The sequence below is a fragment of the Aquarana catesbeiana genome, linkage group LG03 (genome assembly GCF_042186555.1).
Source record: "Aquarana catesbeiana isolate 2022-GZ linkage group LG03, ASM4218655v1, whole genome shotgun sequence".
In the NCBI taxonomy this organism is placed as follows: domain Eukaryota; kingdom Metazoa; phylum Chordata; class Amphibia; order Anura; family Ranidae; genus Aquarana; species Aquarana catesbeiana.
This window is the reverse complement of record NC_133326.1, coordinates 75,823,716-75,846,030: the sequence shown is the minus strand read 5'-3', so window position 1 is coordinate 75,846,030 and position 22,315 is coordinate 75,823,716. Positions and strand designations below refer to the sequence as shown.

The window sequence follows — 22,315 nt, the reverse complement described above, 5'->3', positions numbered from 1 at the left end:
TATGAAGGGCAGACAGGTGACGTAGGTGGGTAGTCAGGGTGGTGAGATGGTAGTAGGTCGGGCAGACAGGTGATGTAGGTGGGTAGTCAGGGTGGTGATGGATGGTAGTAGGACGGGTAGACAGGTGATGATGGTGGGTAGTCAGGGTGATGATGGATGGTAGTAGGACGGGTAGACAGGTGATGATGGTGGGTAGTCAGGGTGGTGATGGATGGTAGTAGGATGGGCAGACAGGTGATGTAGGTGGGTAGTCAGGGTGGTGATGGTAGTAGGACGGGCAGACAGGTGATGATGGTGGGTGGTCAGGGTGGTGATGGATGATAGTAGGATGGGCAGACAGGTGATGATGGTGGGTAGTCAGGGTGGTAAAGGATGGTAGTAGGACGGGCAGACAGGTGATGAAGGTGGGTAGTCAGGGTGGTGATGGATGGTAGTAGGACAGGCAGACAGGTGATGATGGTGGGTAGTAGGATGGGCAGACAGGTGATGATGGTGGGTAGTAGGATGGGCAGACAGGTGATGATGGTGGGTAGTAGGATGGGCAGACAGGTGATGATGGTGGGTAGTAGGATGGGCAGACAGGTGATGATGGTGGGTAGTAGGATGGGCAGACAGGTGATTATGGTGGGTAGTAGGACGGGCAGACAGGTGATGACAGTGGGTAGTAGGACGGGCAGTTTACGTACAGTAGTAGGACGGGCAGACAGGTGAGGATGGTGGGTAGTCAGGGTGATGATGGATGGTAGTAGGATGGGCAGACAGGTGATGATGGTGGGTAGTAGGACGGGCAGACAGGTGATGATGGTGGATAGTAGGATAGGCAGACAGGTGATGTAGGTGGGTAGTCAGGGTGATGATGGATGGTAGTAGGATGGGCAGACAGGTGATGATGGTGGGTAGTAGGACGGGCAGACAGGTGATGATGGTGGGAAGTAGGACAGGCAGACAAGTGATGATGGATGGTAGTATGAAGGGCAGACAGGTGATGTAGGTGGGTAGTCAGGGTGGTGAGATGGTAGTAGGTCGGGCAGACAGGTGATGTAGGTGGGTAGTCAGGGTGGTGATGGATGGTAGTAGGACGGGTAGACAGGTGATGATGGTGGGTAGTCAGGGTGATGATGGATGGTAGTAGGACGGGTAGACAGGTTTTGATGGTGGGTAGTCAGGGTGGTGATGGATGGTAGTAGGATGGGCAGACAGGTGATGTAGGTGGGTAGTCAGGGTGGTGATGGTAGTAGCACGGGCAGACAGGTGATGATGGTGGGAGGTCAGGGTGGTGATGGATGATAGTAGGATGGGCAGACAGGTGATGATGGTGGGTAGTCAGGGTGGTAAAGGATGGTAGTAGGACGGGCAGACAGGTGATGAAGGTGGGTAGTCAGGGTGGTGATGGATGGTAGTAGGACGGGCAGACAGGTGATGATGGTGGGTAGTAGGACGGGCAGACAGGTGATGATGGTGGGTAGTAGGATGGGCAGACAGGTGATGATGGTGGGTAGTAGGATGGGCAGACAGGTGATTATGGTGGGTAGTAGGACGGGCAGACAGGTGATGACAGTGGGTAGTAGGACGGGCAGTTTACGTACAGTAGTAGGACGGGCAGACAGGTGAGGATGGTGGGTAGTCAGGGTGGTGATGATGGATGGTAGTAGGATGGGCAGACAGGTGGTGATGGTGGGCATTCAGGGTGGTGATGATGGATGGTGGTAGGATGGGCAGACAGGTGGTGATGGTGGGTAGTCAGGGTGGTGATGGTGGATGGTAGTAGGACGGGCAGACAGGTGATGATGGTGGGTAGTCAGGGTGGTGATGATGGATGGGCAGACAGGTGGTGATGGTGGGTAGTCAGGGTGGTGATGGTGGATGGTAGTAGGACGGGCACACAGGTGAAGATGGTGGGTAGTCAGGGTGGTGATGGTGGATGGTAGTAGGATGGGCAGACAGGTGGTGATGGTGGGTAGTCAGGGTGGTGATGATGGATGGTGGTAGGACGGGCACACAGGTGAGGATGGTGGGTAGTCAGGGTGGTGATGATGGATGGTGGTAGGACGGGCACACAGGTGAGGATGGTGGGTAGTCAGGGTGGTGATGGTGGGTAGTCAGGGTGGTAATGGTGGATGGTAGTAGGATGGGCAGACAGGTGGTGATGGTGGGTAGTCAGGGAGGTGATGGTGGATGGTAGTAGGATGGGCAGACAGGTGGTGATGGTGGGTAGTCAGGGTGGTGATGGTGGATGGTAGTAGGACGGGCACACAGGTGAAGATGGTGGGTAGTCAGGGTTATGGTGGATGGTAGTAGGATGGGCAGACAGGTGGTGATGGTGGGTAGTCAGGGTGGTGATGATAGATGGTGGTAGGATGGGCACACAGGTGAGGATGGTGGGTAGTCAGGGTGGTGATGGTGGGTAGTCAGGGTGATGGTGGTGGTAGGATGGGCAGACAGGTGGTGATGGTGGGTAGTCAGAGTGATGGTGGTGGTAGGATGGGCAGACAGGTGGTGATGGTGGGTAGTCAGGGTGGTGATGGTGGGTAGTCAGGGTGATGGTGGTGGTAGGATGGGCAGACAGGTGGTGATGGTGGGTAGTCAGGGTGGTGATGGTGGGTAGTCAGGGTGATGGTAGGATGGGCAGACAGGTGGTGATGGTGGGTAGTCAGAGTGATGGTGGTGGTAGGATGGGCAAACAGGTGGTGATCGTGGGTAGTCAGGGTGGTGATTGTGGGTAGTCAGGGTGATGGTGGTGGTAGGATGGGCAGACAGGTGGTGATGGTGGGTAGTCAGGGTGATGGTGGTGGATGGTAGGACGGGCAGACAGGTGAGGATGGTGGGTAGTCAGGGTGGTGATGGTGGGTAGTCAGGGTGATGGTAGGATGGGCAGACAGGTGGTGATGGTGGGTAGTCAGAGTGATGGTGGTGGTAGGATGGGCAAACAGGTGGTGATCGTGGGTAGTCAGGGTGGTGATTGTGGGTAGTCAGGGTGATGGTGGTGGTAGGATGGGCAGACAGGTGGTGATGGTGGGTAGTCAGGGTGATGGTGGTGGTAGGACGGGCAGACAGGTGGTGATGGTGGGTAGTCAGGGTGATGGTGGTGGATGGTAGGACGGGCAGACAGGTGAGGATGGTGGGTAGTCAGGGTGGTGATGGTGGGTAGTAGGATGGGCACACAGGTGAGGATGGTGGGTAGTCAGGGTGATGGGTAGTCAGGGTGATGGTGGTGGGTAGTCAGGGTGATGGTGGTGGGTAGTCAGGGTGATGGGTAGTCATGGTGATGGGTAGTCAGGGTGATGGTGGTGGATGGTAGGACGGGCAGACAGGTGGTGATGGTGGGTAGTCAGGGTGGTGATGGTGGGTAGTCATGGGGATGGGTAGTCAGGGTGATGGTGGTGGATGGTAGGACGGGCAGACAGGTGGTGATGGTGGGTAGTCAGGGTGATGGTGGTGGATGGTAAGACGGGCAGACAGGTGATCAATTCTCACTGGGGATGTATTCGTCTCTATGGACATCAGGCCCCGCCCCCCGCACTCCCGGCCGGTGTAGCGCCCCTAGCGGCGGCCCTCAGTCATGCCAGTGGCGGTGTAGATCCTCCGCCGTACCGTTCTCCCCCCGCAGAAGATGGCGGAACTGTCTCCGGTGCTGCCCCCGCACAGGGATGGAGGGAGCCGGCTGGGATACACGGCGTTCCCCGGCTCGGAGGGGGAGTCTGAGGCCGAGCTGTCGCTGAGCCTGGCCCGCACTAAGACCCGCTCATACGGCAGCACGGCCAGTGTGACCACCCCCTGGGCTGAGCGCTTCATAGATCACCCGGTCAGCCCCGGTGACACCCTGCAGGGGATCGCTCTGAAGTACGGAGTGACGGTAAGAGGGGGATGGGAAGGGGGACATGTTCTGTATTATGAGGTCATGGTGACCCCCACACATCACATAGGACATCACTTCCCCCCGGGGTCACACTATTGCTGACCTGCTGCAAGACCCGGGATAAGTCATCAGCCTTCATATGACCTGTGACCCCTCGCTCTACATTCACATCCCGTGTAGCGTGCAGGCGTGCTTTTCACATGATGCGCAGAGGGTGACATTCCCTTCAATGGACTGGTCTACACGCGATAAACGTGGTACAACCTCTCCCGCACCTTTTCTGGCATAGAGGTTTGTGTCATTTTTTCGCCACGTGCAAAAACCTGCACCCCCTGGCTGCGTTGGGTGCCATTACCAGCACTGCGGCGAGCGCACACAGATATACAGCCTATTGGAGGCCGGGCCTTGGTGCCGAGTGGCTGCATATTTGCATGCAATGGTTTTGCACAGAATTCCCCGATCTTCCATTTCTGGGGCTCCCCGCTGGTGATCTTCTGAGTCTGTCGCCATAGCAAGCTGCTTCTTATAGGGGCACTTATGTGGGTTAAATCCCAAGCCGGGCTGTGTGCTTCCCTAGACACCTACAGCACAGTTCAGACCCGCCCACTAGATTTGGCTGACATTGGCAAGACTCAATGGCTCCCTCTGCTGTCAGCCAAGCCTGGGAGAGAGAAGACCGGCAGACGGGCACAGCGCTGGATCATTACAGGACTGCAGTAAGTATTTGGGGGGGGGGGGGGGGATGCATTAAAGGTAAAAAACATCTCACATTTAGAGCCCTTTCACACTGGGGCGGTGCGGGCACCGGCGATAAAACTGCGCTATTTTTAGCGCTGCTTTACCGTCGTTTTAGCGGCGGTATTCAGCCACTAGCGGGGGCGGTTTTACCCCCCTGCTAGCGGCCGAGAAAGGGTTAAAACCACCGCAAAGCGCTGCGGTATAGCCGCCCTGCCCCATTCATTTCAATGGGCAGGAGCGGTGTACACACTTCTCCTTCCGCTCCAAAGATGCTGCTAGCAGGACTTTTTTTCCCATCCTGCCAGCGCACCGCTCCTGTGTGGAAGCACTCAGGGGTTTTACACTGGAGACACAGGAGCGGCTCTTTCTGGGCGCTTTGCAGGCGCTATTTTTAGGGCTGTATCGCCTGCAAAGCGCCCCCGTGTGAAAGGGGTCTTAGAACCACTTTAATGGCATCACAAGTGCAGCGCACACTTTTCACACGGTTTTCACACGGCTTTCACACGTTCCCACAAGGCATAGATGTGAATGTAGACTAAGCCCCGGTTCACACTAGAACACAGTGCTGGCAACCCGCCATCTCCCTCAATTCACACTAGATGCGGTGCAAGTTTCACATTTGCTGCAGATTCCGCACCGCATCAAAATCGCAACACGTTCATGCAAATTGGTTGCGCAGTATATATTAAAGGAGTTGTAAATCCGCACGGTTTTTCACCTTAATGCATTAGGATGAAAAACCGTCTGCGCTGCAAGAGCCCCCTCCTTTTCTTACCTGAACCCGATCGTTTCAGCGACGGGGACGAGCACAGCAGCTTCAGCCGCTGTTTCGGGTTCTCATTGGATAGATTGATAGCAGTAGCAGCCATTGGATCCCACTGCTGTCAATCAAATCCAGTGACGCGGGGGGGGGCGGGTCCTGCTGTCTGTGTCAAAAAACGCAGCAATAGGAGTGGAGAGTGCCCGCCCGCAGGAGTGCCCCCATGGAAAGCGGCTCTCCGTGGTGGTACTCAATGAAGAGGAGGAGCCAGGAGCGCCGCCGGGGGACCCCAGAAAAGGAGGACACTCTGCAAAACCCTTGCACAGAGTAGGTAAGTATAACATGTTTGTCATTTAAAAAAAAAAAAAAAAGGAACCATTACAATCATTTTGCGATCAGATCCCGGTGTGGGCAGAAAAAGGGTCCTGCACGAGTTTTGTGTGATCTGAGCGATACAAATCCATGGCTCAAATCGCACCCCAGAGACACCGCATGTAATTGGCAGAGGAATGTGCTGCGATTCCTGTGTGAATTACTTGCCTTATCCCACACTGTATCAGTGTGAAATCACACTGCCCTTGCTTCAGCGGGTGTCAGTGCAATTTTAAAGTGATATTAAAGTCATTTTCTCTTTAATAACAAACATGTTACACTTTCCTGTTCTCTGCAGCAGTTTTGTACAGAGCAGGCACAATCCTCTTCTGGGGTCTCCCGATGGCACTCCTGGCCCCTCCCTCCTGCTGCTTGCTATGGGGTCACCTGAGCCGCTGCTCTGCATGCCTGCTCACACACAGAGCCGCAGCTTGATCCCCGCACCATCTCTCTTCTCATTGGCTCACAGGCTGTGATTGACAGCAGCAGGAGCCAATGGCTTCCACTGCTGTCTCAGCCAATGAGGAGGGAGAGTCCCCAGAGAGTCGAGGCTGTCGTGCACATCGCTGAATCGCAATAGAGCTCAGGCAAGTATTGGGGGGGCTGGGGGGCTAGGGGGATGCTTCCCAGAGAAGGTTTTTCTACCTTCATGCATAGAATGCATGAAGATAAAAAAACGTTGAGCCTTTAGAACCACTTAACACAAAATCACGTAGCTGTACCTCATTTGGTTTTGAAGAGGAGCTCCAGGCTCCCCCCAAAATAATTAAGTCAGCGGCTACAAATACTGTAGCTGCTGATTTTTTAATATTAGGGCACTTACCTTTCCAGGCATCCAGTGGTGTCCTCACCCAAGCTGATTTCTCAGTGGGGTAGCAGGTGCTGGCGCTGCCATCTTGACTTAGGGAAAGCGGCAGCCCGTTACCTACTGAGCATGCGCGCTGTGCTTTGCAAATGGGCCGGCTGCGGGGGTGGGGGTGGGGTGTGGGGCGCATCTTCCAGCTTAGGTCGCTGTGGTGAACTGAGCCAGAAGTGTCAAAACCAGGTACCCGCTCCCCCTCACCCTCAAAAAGGTGCCAAATGTGACAGCAGAGGAATAGAGGAGGCAGACATGCGGAACGTCCCCTTTTGGATTGAGCCCCACTTTAAGTGGTTGTACCGGGATGATGCCTGCAGCTACATTTTTTTAAAATTCGGCTTCCCTTTTTTTTTTTATAAAACCATCCAAGTGGCTAATTAGCCACTGGATGGCTTTTACAGGCAGCAGAATGGGTCGCCCTCCCAAAGCCCTTGCCCTTCCTGGCAGTGAGACAGAATGAAAGTCATCAATTCCACCGGCTTACCACAGACATCATGGAGCACCAGAAGGTCCCCGATGATCTCTATGGTACGGGAAACAGGAAGCGACATCAATTCCGGTTTCCCGGATGTAAACAACATCATTTTTAAATTGGCAAAGCATCCAAAAAAACAATTCTGATGTGATTGGATGCTTTTAGGGCATAGGAGAGGTTTAGACCCCAGATCTCTTCATAAAGAGTATCCGTCACTGCCTATTGCTGTTAGGCCTCATTCTCACGAGGCGGATCCGCTTTCACGGAGTCCGCCGGCTCAGCGGGAGATCTCTCCATTGATCTCTGCTGAGCCGGCGGATGACAGGTTCCTCTCTGCGCACTGAGCAGGCAGGGGCTTGTTGAGCGCCGCTGGTTTCTATGGAGAGATCAGACAAAAACGGACAGCATGTTTGTTTTCATCAGATCTCACCTGATCCGCCAGCGATGGATCTGAACGTAGAGGCATCCGTCTGCTTTTAGCGGATCGGACCGGGTCGGATGTCAGCGGACATGTCACCGCTGACATCCATCGCTTCCATAGACTTGCATTGAGCGCCTGTTCAGGTCCGCCGTCAAAACCGACAGGCGGACCTGAACGGTCCAACCGTGTGAAAGGGGCCTTATAAAGGATGTTTACATTTGTAACATCAATGAAAGTGATTCAAAAAAATGTAAAGAAACTGTGTAAATAAAATCAATAATAATACATTTTTTTTTTGTAAATCACCCCCAAGTCTCCCCCAAGCTCACACACATAGGTGAAAACAAGTGTCGGTCCCACTCGCATACTTAAACAGCGATCCCCTCACACATGTGAGGTATTGCTACAAACGTCAGAACGAGAGCAATTATTCTACCACCAGACCTCCTCTGTAACTCTAAACTGGTAATCTGTATAAGCTTTTAAAGCGTCGTAGCTTGTCGCCATTCCACAAAACGTGCACACTTTTAAAGCAGAGTTCCACCCAAAAGTGGAAGCTTCGCTTATCTGTCCCCCCCCCCCCCCCCCCCGGTGCCACATTTGGTGCCTTTAGGGGGGAAGGGGAGCAGGTACCTGTTTTTGACAGGTACCCGTCCCCGTTTTTGTCGGACCTTGCCGGTACGTCAGAAGTTTGGCCCCCCTTCTCCTCCTCCTTCCCCTGCTGCCGGGCCAGTAAGAGAACGCTTTGCGCATGCACAGTAGGTGACCTGCTGTGTGGCGGCGGAACTCCGCTTTAAAACGTGACATGTTTGGTATATATTTACTCAAAGTAACACCATCTCTTATATTTTACCAAAAAATTGGTTATTATTTTGTGTTTGTGTGCATTAACATTAAAGTGTATTTTCTCCAAAAAATTTGCGTTTGATAAACCTCTGCGTAAATACAGTCTAACATAAAAAATTGCAAAACCCACTACTTGATTCACTTGGGCATCTGCAAAAACATTTTTCACTCATGGTTAGTGTTTGGCTGAAGCCATTTATTATCAGTCAACTGTGTTTACTCAATGACAGCTTGAAGTCTTTTGTGGTATTTGTGGATGAGGCTCTTTATTTTCTCAGATGGTAAAGCTGCCCATTCCTCTTGGCAAAAAGCCTCCAGTTCCTGTAAACTCTTGGGCTGTCTTGCATGAACTGCACGTTTGAGATCTCCCCCAGAGTCTCCTTCACTTTATTCTGCAGTAGCCAGACAGGTGGACTTGGCCTTGTGTTTTGGATCATTGTCATGTTGGAATGTCCAAGTACGTCCCATGCGCAGCTTCCTAGCTGATGAATGCAAATGTTCCTCCACTATTTTTTGATAACATACTGCATTCATCTTGCCATCAATTTTGACCAAATTTCTTGTGCCTTTGTAGTTAACACATCCTCAAAACATCAGCGATCCACCTCCGTGTTTCACAGTAGGAATGGTGTACCTTTCATCATAGGCCTTCTTGACTCCTCTCCAAATGTAGCGTTCATGGTTGTGGCCAAAAAGCGAAATTTTGGTCTCATCACTTCAAATGACTTTGTGCCAGAAGGTTTGAGGCTTGTCTCTGTGTTATTTGGCGTATTGTAAGCGGGATACTTTGTGGCATTTGCGTAGTAATGGCTTTCTTCTGTCAATTCAACCATGCAGCCCTTCTTTTTTTCAAGTGCCTCCTTATTGTGCATCTTGAAACAGCCACACCACATGTTTTCAGAGAGTCCTGTATTTCACCTGAAGTTATTGGTGGGTTTTTCTTTGTATCCCGAACAATTTTCCTGGCAGTTGTGGCTGAAATTTTAGTTGGTCTACCTGACCGTGGTTTGATTTCAACAGAACCCCTCATTTTCCACTTCTTGATTAGAATTTGAACACTGCCGATTGGAATTCTCAATTCCTCGGATATCTTTTTATATCCCTTTCCTTCCTGTTTTATACAGTTCAACTACCTTTTCCCGCAGATCGTTTGACAATTCTTTTGCTTTCCCCATGACTCAGAATCGTCAGTGCAGCACTGGATGAAAGATGCAAGGGTCTGTCAGGAGTCCAGAAACTCATTGACCTTTTATACACACGCACTAATTACAAGTAAACAGATCACAGGTGAGGATGGTTACATTTAATAGCCATTCAAACCCCTTTGTGTCAACTTGTGTGCATGTTATCAGGCCAAAAATCACTGGGGTATGTAAACTTTTGATCCGTGTCATTTGGGTAGTTTATACAGCGCCATCTGTCAAATGCTCTCTAAAGACGATCCAAACGTGAATCACTTTTCAGAAAGTGCTCCACGCATGGGGGGGTTGCTTTTTAGAAGTCATTTGACAGGCGGTGAGGATGATGCTTTGCCTCCTCTTTTAACTTTCAGAATGCTGACCCAACGCACTGCAACCACATACATTGCACGTGGTTGCAACATGACCCCATTCAGTTGAAAGGGTCATGTTTGGTGGTACTGCCTATAGACAGCAATATGATGTATATTTGCTGTGGCATGTATACAGCCCTGAGTGGCTGCATGCCCGAGTTTTGGTGAGTGGTCCTTTTACCACCCGATGGCTGCTTGTGTAAGTGAGCTCTAACAGTGATGAGCCTGGGTGTGTTTGGACTAGGATTCAAATAAGCCCGCCTCCAGAACAACACAGTGACGCATTCATGAAGCATATGGACATTAAGGTCCACCCACTGTGCTGTTTGTTGCATATTTGCATTAGTATGTTGTGAAGGGTTTATAATACAGGTCAGATCAAAGACAGCTTGAAAATTAGATGAGAAGGAGAGGTGAAAAAGTTATAAAACAATTCCAGAATCAAGCCCTGTCCTACCCTAAATCTGCTGCTACTTTAACCCTTTTCCATCTGCTCTGGTTCCCTCTAAAAAGTTCTGAATGTTGTGGGACTAAAGATCAGCCAATCTTGTGACCACTGTGATTGGCTGTCATGGTGGTCACATAATCAGGAGCTGGTCCTGCAGGCTACTGATCCTTAGCGGGGACCAAAAGCTGTTTTTCACAGCTCAGTCTCTAAGCTGGGAGCGTGCATTGCGTGTGCTCTCAGCACAAAAACATTGGTGCAGCATGTGGGCCTTAAAGCCAACTTGTTTTGCCATGGCACATATGTGTTAGGTGGTCGTAAAAGGGTTAATGATCATCATTATAAAAGGAAAGGGCAGGCTCTCCAGTGTAAACACTGCTGTTACATTTGTGATCCCTGTGATTGGTCTTTACAGCAATCACATGGTATAGAGACACTCAGATTGGCTCTGTATGTGAACCGAGCCATCTAATGACAGCCCAGATCACAGCCATATAAATGGAATGCAACCCATCAATTTAAATGTTTCCAAAAACAGTTACAGTACATTCAAGGCTTGCCTTGATGGTTAACTCTCACAGTTACTTGTGCTGTCAACCAAACTGTCAAATTGTCGAATGGTTGGTGTCCTAACTGGCCACACCACCCAAAACACCATGACATCTGCAGAGCAAAAAGAGGCCAACATGGCAGCTTCCTTGGCTGTAAAGAATAGGAGGGTTTAGTTCTGCTTTATATTGCTCCCTGGCCACCTGAGGATGATTTGTGCAGTGTTGCTCCAGAAGTAGACATCCGTTGACACACAATGTTTGATCCTAAAGTACACATCTTATCTTTAGGCATTTTTACAGGTTCTCTGGGGTGTTGAAAACTGAAAAATAAAATGTGACTCAAAGAGTGGAAGAGATACTCAAATGACTTGCTTTGCTTTCCATGAACTGGGTTATGTAGATCTGCACTAACGTGTCAGTGCAGCATAGCACCATCAACACATTGGCTCCTCTGCTGTGCTGTAGACCCTTTGGGGTTGATTTACTAAAACTGGAAAGTGCAAAATCTAGTGCAGTTATGGATGGTAGGCAATCCACTTCTACCTCCAGCTTGTTCAATTAAAGGATAAGTACACCCTAACACTAAAATCCCTGCATCTACAGACATCCATGGTCTAACCAGTTACGTTGTGGTGCATTTTAACATTCACTTTTCACCTCACCTGCTAGAACATACAAAGGGGTTGATTTACTAAAACCGGAGAGTGCAAAATCTGGAGCAGCTCTGTATAGAAACCAATCGGCTTCCAGTTTATTTGTCAAGGCTTAAAGGATAAGTCCACCCCAACACTAAAATTTCTACATCCACGATCTAACGCTAACCTATATAACCCTGTAAGGAAGAAATCGGTATACATAACTTTTCTGAAGCCGATCCCACGCTGAGCTGTCAGCCGCAGCTTCACTTTTCAGGCGGGTGCACAGGAGGCAGCCGACAATGGAAGCCACATAGAAAGTCTAAGGGTGATGTCACTCTTCATTTCACCGTCGTCAGCCGCGTCCTCTGCAAAGCTTTCGCTGCTGGAGACTGGATCAGCTTCATAAAAAGTATGTATACTGATTTCTTCTTTACAGGGTTAGATAAGTTAGTGTTAGATTGTGGATGTAGAAATTTAAGTATTGGGGTGGACTTATCCTTTAAGGTTTGACAAATAAACTGGAAGCTGATTCTAGCAGGTGAGAAAAGTGAATGTAAAATGCACCACAACGCAACATGTCAACGCACGTGCATTTACCTGCAATGAATGCACATGTGTGAAAGAACCATAAATCAACTTTTGTTGAGCCTGGTGGTGCATAGGAGGAATCATCCAAATTCAAGCCATTGATGACCCTGCAAAATTTTAGCCGTCTATGGCCAGCCTTATTTTCCTTCGCTCCTCTGCCTCTCGTTCACCTGCCAGATATAAAAGTAAGTCATGTGTAAGCTATGAGTCACTAGTCATCACTGTACTACCTGTGTGACGGTGCTAATTGGCCCAGACTTTTCGCACATAGTCATGTTTAACCAAATCATCTTCCAGGACAGCCCATGAGATATAGCTACCTCCTCCAACAGTAACTGGAAACGCATCAACAAATACACTTTAAAAGGAAGTTCCCCTGCTGAACTGGTCAGTTTTTGTTGTGTTTCCTCTGGACAAGGAGATGCATCACCTAGAACCTGGGTCAGGGAGGCCTCTGTTTCTCTAGCTGTTCTTTTCTTCCCCCACTAATTTACCTTCCTGGATCCACTGGGAGCAGCTAGCAGGATATTTTGCCGGATTGCCCTCCAGGACCACTCCTCAGTACGGGAAAGAGGTAGCTTGGTTCCCTTTCTCCTTCTGTGCCTGGGGAAGGCCATGTCTGGAAGGGACACATCACATTGACAGGGACCAGCATGGGCAACATGAGTTCCCAGTCAGGTTGTCTGGGTGAGTGCATTGACTGCACTATAGGACACTTTGGTGGGGATACACATGGTAGCTGTTTTGGTTTGTGGCCTGGCTGTGTTCCTGTTTAACCTGATAATGCAGAGGCATTAATCCTGGGTGGGGTGAAGTCATTTCCAGGCATCGGAGGCTCAGGTTCCAAGCCTCATTTTAGGTGCTGGGGAAGGGCTTAATGAAGGTTCCCTCCAGCAGAGGCTGTCGGGACAATATTACTGCATTCTTCCATGTAGACTACAGCTTAGGCGATTACAGGTGCTCTTGGCACCAGCAGGGAACTGGTAAGCCTGAGGTTGCTGTACCTACCTACTTTAACTTGTATTTGCACCTAGGTTTTCACCTAGCCTGTAATCTGCCACCTGGGGCCCTTGGTTGTTGGGCTTAAGGCGGAGTTCCATCCAAAAGTGGAACTTCTGCGTATCTAAATCCCCTCCCCCCAGTCCCACTTCTGTCGGACAGCGGCAAAGGTATGTCAGAAGTTCGGCCCCCTCCTCCTTCCCCTGCTGCTGGGCAAGTAAGAGAGTGCAGTACTCTTTGCGCATGCGCAGTAGGGACCTGGCTGTGAAGCCTCCAGGCTTCACTGCTGGGTTCCCATACCAGCGACGGTGCAGTAGCACCTGTCAGACGATGGAAACAGCCGATGGCTGGGGTGCTGACATTGCTGGATTCCAGGACAGGTAAGTGTCCTAATATTAAAAGTTAGTAGCTACATTATGTGTAGCTGCTGACTTTTAATTTTTGGGGGGGGGGGGGGGTGGAACTCGGCTTTAATGTGACAGGGCAGTGTTGGGCTCTCCCTATTACCGCGGTGCCTGAAGCAGCTGAGAGTGATTCCTCTGATACATGGAAGCATATCCCCTCCTGGCATTGAACGGTATGGTGGCGGAGCGAAGGCAAAGTAAGTATATAGTGGGAAGGATTTATGGAGATTTTGCTCCCTAACCATATAGCTGGTTATTTATATTTACCATTGCATATAGATATTTAACAATAAATTGTCTCCCTGCATTTCCCATATTCTCACCTAGGCAAGATGATGTTGGAGTTGCCCACAACTTTGTGGGATACATTTCATACATCCCAGGAGGCTTTGAGGTACTCTGATGTGTATGCACACATGATGTCACACCATTGAGGTGGCCAGCTTTCTCTTCCTTGTTTATGCAACCAGCCCGATGTTGATGCACTATGGCGCATGTAGATTGCCAGGGGGGCCAATTGCGATAAACCAAAATATACCCCTAGAGAACATTGCTGGATCGCTGGGTCTATTTTTTGTGCAGAACCAGACTATAGAAGTAGGAGGGGAGAAAAATGGGAGAGCGAGATTTACGGAGGAACTGAACTCTAAAGCTCAAAAAAAAAAAAAAAAAGCAGTTACAAGGCGAAGAACCGATAAACTGCTCCTGCTGATAATGCACCTTGCTGCCCCTTTATGCTTCATTGCTTTAAAACACTGACACAGAACAAGCATGCAGACAAGGACTTCTGACTTTCCTATAATGCAAACTCTTTCCAGGTCAGTGATTCATAATGTATTACATCTAACAGGTCAGCACAACAGCCACACAACTAAGTAGAAGATTGGCTACAAAGTGGCATCATTCTGCTCCTGCATACAGAATGCATTGGATGTGTCCTCAGCAAGTTTGTTTTCCTAATGACAGGTTCTCTTTTAGACAGGCCATGGAAATAAACATTATAACTAGTAACTATTTGTTTCCATATGTTTATGTACACTCTTTAACGTGACCTAAATGAAATAAAACTGAGGAATCTGCTAAAATTAGTGTAAATAAGCCTGGAGGTATCTGCATATGCCTTTTATATAATCGATATCTTACATGTTCCAAGAGCCCCAGAACTCCAGCCACTGATGTAAATCTCTGCATCGGCTTTGAAATGTGAACATGCCCTTCGACATCTTTATGTACAATGCAGGACCACTGGCCCTGCATTGTACGTTGATGATTGTAGTAATTTTGAAGAGGGGCGGCTACGTTCTATTTTATCTGGTGGGCAGGTAAAAATTCAGGATATTACATGTCCATGTCTCTCATTATTATAAAGTGAGAGGAGCTAAACAATGGGATTCTTATCAGCTGACCAGAGTTTAGCTTTGAAGAACCGGGTACTTTTTGGAAGTTGAACATGCAAGCTTCAGCAAACATTTCGTTTACATATGCTTAGTTTAAATACATATTCCTTCTGTTTTATTTGTACAGCCAGTCTTATGATTTCCATACATCTACTGTATTTGGCATTTGCAGCAAAAAAAAAAAAAAATAGGATTGGTGTCAGTGCAGTAAAATATCCCCGGGTTTGGTTGTCGGTGCAGTAAAATATCCCCGGGATTGGTTGTCGGTGCAGTAAAATACCCCTGAGTTTGGTTGTTGGTAGAGTAAAATACCCCTGAGTTTGGTTGTTGGTGCAGTAAAATACCCCCGGGATTGGTTGTTGGTGCAGTAAAAATACGCCCAGGTATGGCGTCGGTCCAGGGTCATACTCCCAGGATTGGTGTCGGTGCAGGGTCATACTCCCAGGATTGGTGTCGGTGCAGGGTCATACTCCCAGGATTGGTGTCGGTGCATGTAAATACTCTCAGGATTGGTGTCGGTGCATGTAAATACTCTCAGGATTGGTGTCGGTGCAGGCAAATACTCCCAGGATTGGGGTCAGTGCAGGCCAATACTCCCAGGATTGGTGTCGGTGCAGGGTCATACTCCCAGAATTGGTGTCGGTGCAGGCAAATACTCCCAGGATTGGTGTCGGTGCAGGCAAATACTCCCAGGATTGGTGTCGGTGCAGGCAAATACTCCCAGGATTGGTGTCGGTGCAGGCAAATACTCCCAGGATTGGTGTCGGTGCAGGCAAATACTCCCAGGATTGGTGTCGGTGCAGGCAAATACTCCCAGGATTGGTGTCGGTGCAGGCAAATACTCCCAGGATTGGTGTCGGTGCAGGCAAATACTCCCAGGATTGGTGTCGGTGCAGGCAAATACTCCCAGGATTGGTGTCGGTGCAGGCAAATACTCCCAGGATTGGTGTCGGTGCAGGCAAATACTCCCAGGATTGGTGTCGGTGCAGGGTCATACTCCCAGGATTGGTGTCGGTGCAGGGTCATACTCCCAGGATTGGTGTCGGTGCAGGGTCATACTCCCAGGATTGGTGTCGGTGCAGGGTCATACTCCCAGGATTGGTGTCGGTGCAGGGTCATACTCCCAGGATTGGTTTGGATTGGATTGGAAGTTGAACATGCAAGCTTCAGCAAACATTTCGTTTACATATGCTTAGTTTAAATACATATTCCTTCTGTTTTACTTGTACAGCCAGTCTTATGATTTCCATACATCTACTGTATTTGGCATTTGCAGCAAAAAAAAAAAAAATAGGATTGGTGTCAGTGCAGTAAAATATCCCCGGGTTTGGTTGTCGGTGCAGTAAAATATCCCCGGGATTGGTTGTCGGTGCAGTAAAATATCCCCGGGATTGGTTGTCGGTGCAGTAAAATACCCCTGAGTTTGGTTGTTGGTAGAGTAAAATACCCCTGAGTTTGGTTGTTGGTGCAGTAAAATACCCCCGGGATTGGTTGTTGGTGCAGTAAAAATACGCCCAGGTATGGCGTCGGTCCAGGGTCATACTCCCAGGATTGGTGTCGGTGCAGGGTCATACTCCCAGGATTGGTGTCGGTGCATGTAAATACTCTCAGGATTGGTGTCGGTGCATGTAAATACTCTCAGGATTGGTGTCGGTGCAGGCAAATACTCCCAGGATTGGGGTCAGTGCAGGCCAATACTCCCAGGATTGGTGTCGGTGCAGGGTCATACTCCCAGAATTGGTGTCGGTGCAGGCAAATACTCCCAGGATTGGTGTCGGTGCAGGCAAATACTCCCAGGATTGGTGTCGGTGCAGGCAAATACTCCCAGGATTGGTGTCGGTGCAGGCAAATACTCCCAGGATTGGTGTCGGTGCAGGCAAATACTCCCAGGATTGGTGTCGGTGCAGGCAAATACTCCCAGGATTGGTGTCGGTGCAGGCAAATACTCCCAGGATTGGTGTCGGTGCAGGCAAATACTCCCAGGATTGGTGTCGGTGCAGGCAAATACTCCCAGGATTGGTGTCGGTGCAGGCAAATACTCCCAGGATTGGTGTCGGTGCAGGGTCATACTCCCAGGATTGGTGTCGGTGCAGGGTCATACTCCCAGGATTGGTGTCGGTGCAGGGTCATACTCCCAGGATTGGTGTCGGTGCAGGGTCATACTCCCAGGATTGGTGTCGGTGCAGGGTCATACTCCCAGGATTGGTTTGGATTGGATTGGAAGTTGAACATGCAAGCTTCAGCAAACATTTCGTTTACATATGCTTAGTTTAAATACATATTCCTTCTGTTTTACTTGTACAGCCAGTCTTATGATTTCCATACATCTACTGTATTTGGCATTTGCAGCAAAAAAAAAAAAAATAGGATTGGTGTCAGTGCAGTAAAATATCCCCGGGTTTGGTTGTCGGTGCAGTAAAATATCCCCGGGATTGGTTGTCGGTGCAGTAAAATATCCCCGGGATTGGTTGTCGGTGCAGTAAAATACCCCTGAGTTTGGTTGTTGGTAGAGTAAAATACCCCTGAGTTTGGTTGTTGGTGCAGTAAAATACCCCCGGGATTGGTTGTTGGTGCAGTAAAAATACGCCCAGGTATGGCGTCGGTCCAGGGTCATACTCCCAGGATTGGTGTCGGTGCAGGGTCATACTCCCAGGATTGGTGTCGGTGCATGTAAATACTCTCAGGATTGGTGTCGGTGCATGTAAATACTCTCAGGATTGGTGTCGGTGCAGGCAAATACTCCCAGGATTGGGGTCAGTGCAGGCCAATACTCCCAGGATTGGTGTCGGTGCAGGGTCATACTCCCAGAATTGGTGTCGGTGCAGGCAAATACTCCCAGGATTGGTGTCGGTGCAGGCAAATACTCCCAGGATTGGTGTCGGTGCAGGCAAATACTCCCAGGATTGGTGTCGGTGCAGGCAAATACTCCCAGGATTGGTGTCGGTGCAGGCAAATACTCCCAGGATTGGTGTCGGTGCAGGCAAATACTCCCAGGATTGGTGTCGGTGCAGGCAAATACTCCCAGGATTGGTGTCGGTGCAGGCAAATACTCCCAGGATTGGTGTCGGTGCAGGCAAATACTCCCAGGATTGGTGTCGGTGCAGGGTCATACTCCCAGGATTGGTGTCGGTGCAGGGTCATACTCCCAGGATTGGTGTCGGTGCAGGGTCATACTCCCAGGATTGGTGTCGGTGCAGGGTCATACTCCCAGGATTGGTGTCGGTGCAGGGTCATACTCCCAGGATTGGTTTGGATTGGATTGGAAGTTGAACATGCAAGCTTCAGCAAACATTTCGTTTACATATGCTTAGTTTAAATACATATTCCTTCTGTTTTACTTGTACAGCCAGTCTTATGATTTCCATACATCTACTGTATTTGGCATTTGCAGCAAAAAAAAAAAAAATAGGATTGGTGTCAGTGCAGTAAAATATCCCCGGGTTTGGTTGTCGGTGCAGTAAAATATCCCCGGGATTGGTTGTCGGTGCAGTAAAATATCCCCGGGATTGGTTGTCGGTGCAGTAAAATACCCCTGAGTTTGGTTGTTGGTAGAGTAAAATACCCCTGAGTTTGGTTGTTGGTGCAGTAAAATACCCCCGGGATTGGTTGTTGGTGCAGTAAAAATACGCCCAGGTATGGCGTCGGTCCAGGGTCATACTCCCAGGATTGGTGTCGGTGCAGGGTCATACTCCCAGGATTGGTGTCGGTGCATGTAAATACTCTCAGGATTGGTGTCGGTGCATGTAAATACTCTCAGGATTGGTGTCGGTGCAGGCAAATACTCCCAGGATTGGGGTCAGTGCAGGCCAATACTCCCAGGATTGGTGTCGGTGCAGGGTCATACTCCCAGGATTGGTGTCGGTGCAGGGTCATACTCCCAGGATTGGTGTCGGTGCAGGGTCATACTCCCAGGATTGGTGTCGGTGCAGGGTCATACTCCCAGGATTGGTTTGGATTGGATTGGAAGTTGAACATGCAAGCTTCAGCAAACATTTCGTTTACATATGCTTAGTTTAAATACATATTCCTTCTGTTTTACTTGTACAGCCAGTCTTATGATTTCCATACATCTACTGTATTTGGCATTTGCAGCAAAAAAAAAAAAAATAGGATTGGTGTCAGTGCAGTAAAATATCCCCGGGTTTGGTTGTCGGTGCAGTAAAATATCCCCGGGATTGGTTGTCGGTGCAGTAAAATATCCCCGGGATTGGTTGTCGGTGCAGTAAAATACCCCTGAGTTTGGTTGTTGGTAGAGTAAAATACCCCTGAGTTTGGTTGTTGGTGCAGTAAAATACCCCCGGGATTGGTTGTTGGTGCAGTAAAAATACGCCCAGGTATGGCGTCGGTCCAGGGTCATACTCCCAGGATTGGTGTCGGTGCAGGGTCATACTCCCAGGATTGGTGTCGGTGCATGTAAATACTCTCAGGATTGGTGTCGGTGCATGTAAATACTCTCAGGATTGGTGTCGGTGCAGGCAAATACTCCCAGGATTGGGGTCAGTGCAGGCCAATACTCCCAGGATTGGTGTCGGTGCAGGGTCATACTCCCAGAATTGGTGTCGGTGCAGGCAAATACTCCCAGGATTGGTGTCGGTGCAGGCAAATACTCCCAGGATTGGTGTCGGTGCAGGCAAATACTCCCAGGATTGGTGTCGGTGCAGGCAAATACTCCCAGGATTGGTGTCGGTGCAGGCAAATACTCCCAGGATTGGTGTCGGTGCAGGCAAATACTCCCAGGATTGGTGTCGGTGCAGGCAAATACTCCCAGGATTGGTGTCGGTGCAGGCAAATACTCCCAGGATTGGTGTCGGTGCAGGCAAATACTCCCAGGATTGGTGTCGGTGCAGGCAAATACTCCCAGGATTGGTGTCGGTGCAGGGTCATACTCCCAGGATTGGTGTCGGTGCAGGGTCATACTCCCAGGATTGGTGTCGGTGCAGGGTCATACTCCCAGGATTGGTGTCGGTGCAGGGTCATACTCCCAGGATTGGTTTGGATTGGATTGGAAGTTGAACATGCAAGCTTCAGCAAACATTTCGTTTACATATGCTTAGTTTAAATACATATTCCTTCTGTTTTACTTGTACAGCCAGTCTTATGATTTCCATACATCTACTGTATTTGGCATTTGCAGCAAAAAAAAAAAAAATAGGATTGGTGTCAGTGCAGTAAAATATCCCCGGGTTTGGTTGTCGGTGCAGTAAAATATCCCCGGGATTGGTTGTCGGTGCAGTAAAATATCCCCGGGATTGGTTGTCGGTGCAGTAAAATACCCCTGAGTTTGGTTGTTGGTAGAGTAAAATACCCCTGAGTTTGGTTGTTGGTGCAGTAAAATACCCCCGGGATTGGTTGTTGGTGCAGTAAAAATACGCCCAGGTATGGCGTCGGTCCAGGGTCATACTCCCAGGATTGGTGTCGGTGCAGGGTCATACTCCCAGGATTGGTGTCGGTGCATGTAAATACTCTCAGGATTGGTGTCGGTGCATGTAAATACTCTCAGGATTGGTGTCGGTGCAGGCAAATACTCCCAGGATTGGGGTCAGTGCAGGCCAATACTCCCAGGATTGGTGTCGGTGCAGGGTCATACTCCCAGAATTGGTGTCGGTGCAGGCAAATACTCCCAGGATTGGTGTCGGTGCAGGCAAATACTCCCAGGATTGGTGTCGGTGCAGGCAAATACTCCCAGGATTGGTGTCGGTGCAGGCAAATACTCCCAGGATTGGTGTCGGTGCAGGCAAATACTCCCAGGATTGGTGTCGGTGCAGGCAAATACTCCCAGGATTGGTGTCGGTGCAGGCAAATACTCCCAGGATTGGTGTCGGTGCAGGCAAATACTCCCAGGATTGGTGTCGGTGCAGGGTCATACTCCCAGGATTGGTGTCGGTGCAGGCAAATACTCCCAGGATTGGTGTCGGTGCAGGCAAATACTCCCAGGATTGGTGTCGGTGCAGGGTCATACTCCCAGGATTGGTGTCGGTGCAGGGTCATACTCCCAGGATTGGTGTCGGTGCAGGGTCATACTCCCAGGATTGGTGTCGGTGCAGGGTCATACTCCCAGGATTGGTGTCGGTGCAGGGTCATACTCCCAGGATTGGTGTCGGTGCAGGCAAATACTCCCAGGATTGGTGTCGGTGCAGGCAAATACTCCCAGGATTGGTGTCGGTGCAGGCAAATACTCCCAGGATTGGTGTCGGTGCAGGCAAATACTCCCAGGATTGGTGTCGGTGCAGGCAAATACTCCCAGGATTGGTGTCGGTGCAGGATAATACTCCCAGGATTGGTGTCGGTGCAGGATAATACTCCCAGGATTGGTGTCGGTGCAGGATAATACTCCCAGGATTGGTGTCGGTGCAGGATAATACTCCCAGGATTGGTGTCGGTGCAGGCAAATACTCCCAGGATTGGTGTCGGTGCAGGCAAATACTCCCAGGATTGCTGTCGGTGCAGGCAAATACTTTCAGGATTGCTGTCGGTGCAGGCAAATACTTTCAGGATTGCTGTCGGTGCAGGCAAATACTTTCAGGATTGCTGTTGGTGCAGGCAAATACTCTCAGGATTGGTGTTGGTGCAGGCAAATACTCCCAGGATTGGTGTCGGTGCAGGCAAATACTCCCAGGATTGGTGTCGGTGCAGGCAAATACTCCCAGGATTGGTGTCGGTGCAGGCAAATACTTTCAGGATTGCTGTCGGTGCAGGCAAATACTCTCAGGATTGGTGTCGGTGCAGGCAAATACTCCCAGGATTGGTGTTGGTGCAGGCAAATACTCCCAGGATTGGTGTCGGTGCAGGCAAATACTCCCAGGATTGGTGTCGGTGCAGGCAAATACTCCCAGGATTGGTGTCGGTGCAGGCAAATACTTTCAGGATTGCTGTTGGTGCAGGCAAATACTTTCAGGATTGCTGTTGGTGCAGGCAAATACTCTCAGGATTGGTGTCGGTGCAGGCAAATACTCCCAGGATTGGTGTTGGTGCAGTGAAGTACCCCTGGGATTGGTGTTGGTGCAGTGAAGTACCCCTGGGATTGGTGTTGGTGCAGTGAAGTACCCCTGGGATTGGTGTCGGTGCAGGCAAATACTCCCAGGATTGGTGTCGGTGCAAGGAAATGCCTCCAGGCTGCAACAGCCCCTGTGTCAGAACTTTAATGTTAGTGTTGGGCAAGATAGCACTCCATCCAACAGAGATAACAGGCATGGCGAGCAGTGTGCAACGCAAAGTCTTTCAGCTTAAGACCATGTCACTTTCTGCTCTCTGGTGAAGAGGTCCCACTGATGACCAATCAAAACTGAAGAATCTCATTGGGCCCTGCGTGCCATCTGAGAGCGGTACGCACGCCAACTTTGCACAAGTACCACAGGCTGCGACCCTTAGTGTTCCTTATGTGGTAGTTACTAAAAATTCCAAGACCGCTTCATAA

The 22,315-nt window shown here is 49.8% G+C and overlaps 1 protein-coding gene across 1 annotated transcript in view; it reads left to right on the top strand.

Annotated features, from left to right (window-relative positions):
• Positions 1 to 3,501: 3,501 nt before the first annotated feature.
• Positions 3,502 to 22,315, top strand: part of LYSMD2 (LysM domain containing 2) — a 74,400-nt gene continuing 55,586 nt past the window's right edge. Inside the window, exon 1 of the mRNA XM_073618710.1 lies at positions 3,502 to 3,853. Within this exon, the coding sequence (XP_073474811.1) occupies positions 3,611 to 3,853 (243 nt within the window). The 5' untranslated portion in view covers positions 3,502 to 3,610. The remainder of the gene's footprint in view (positions 3,854 to 22,315) is intronic.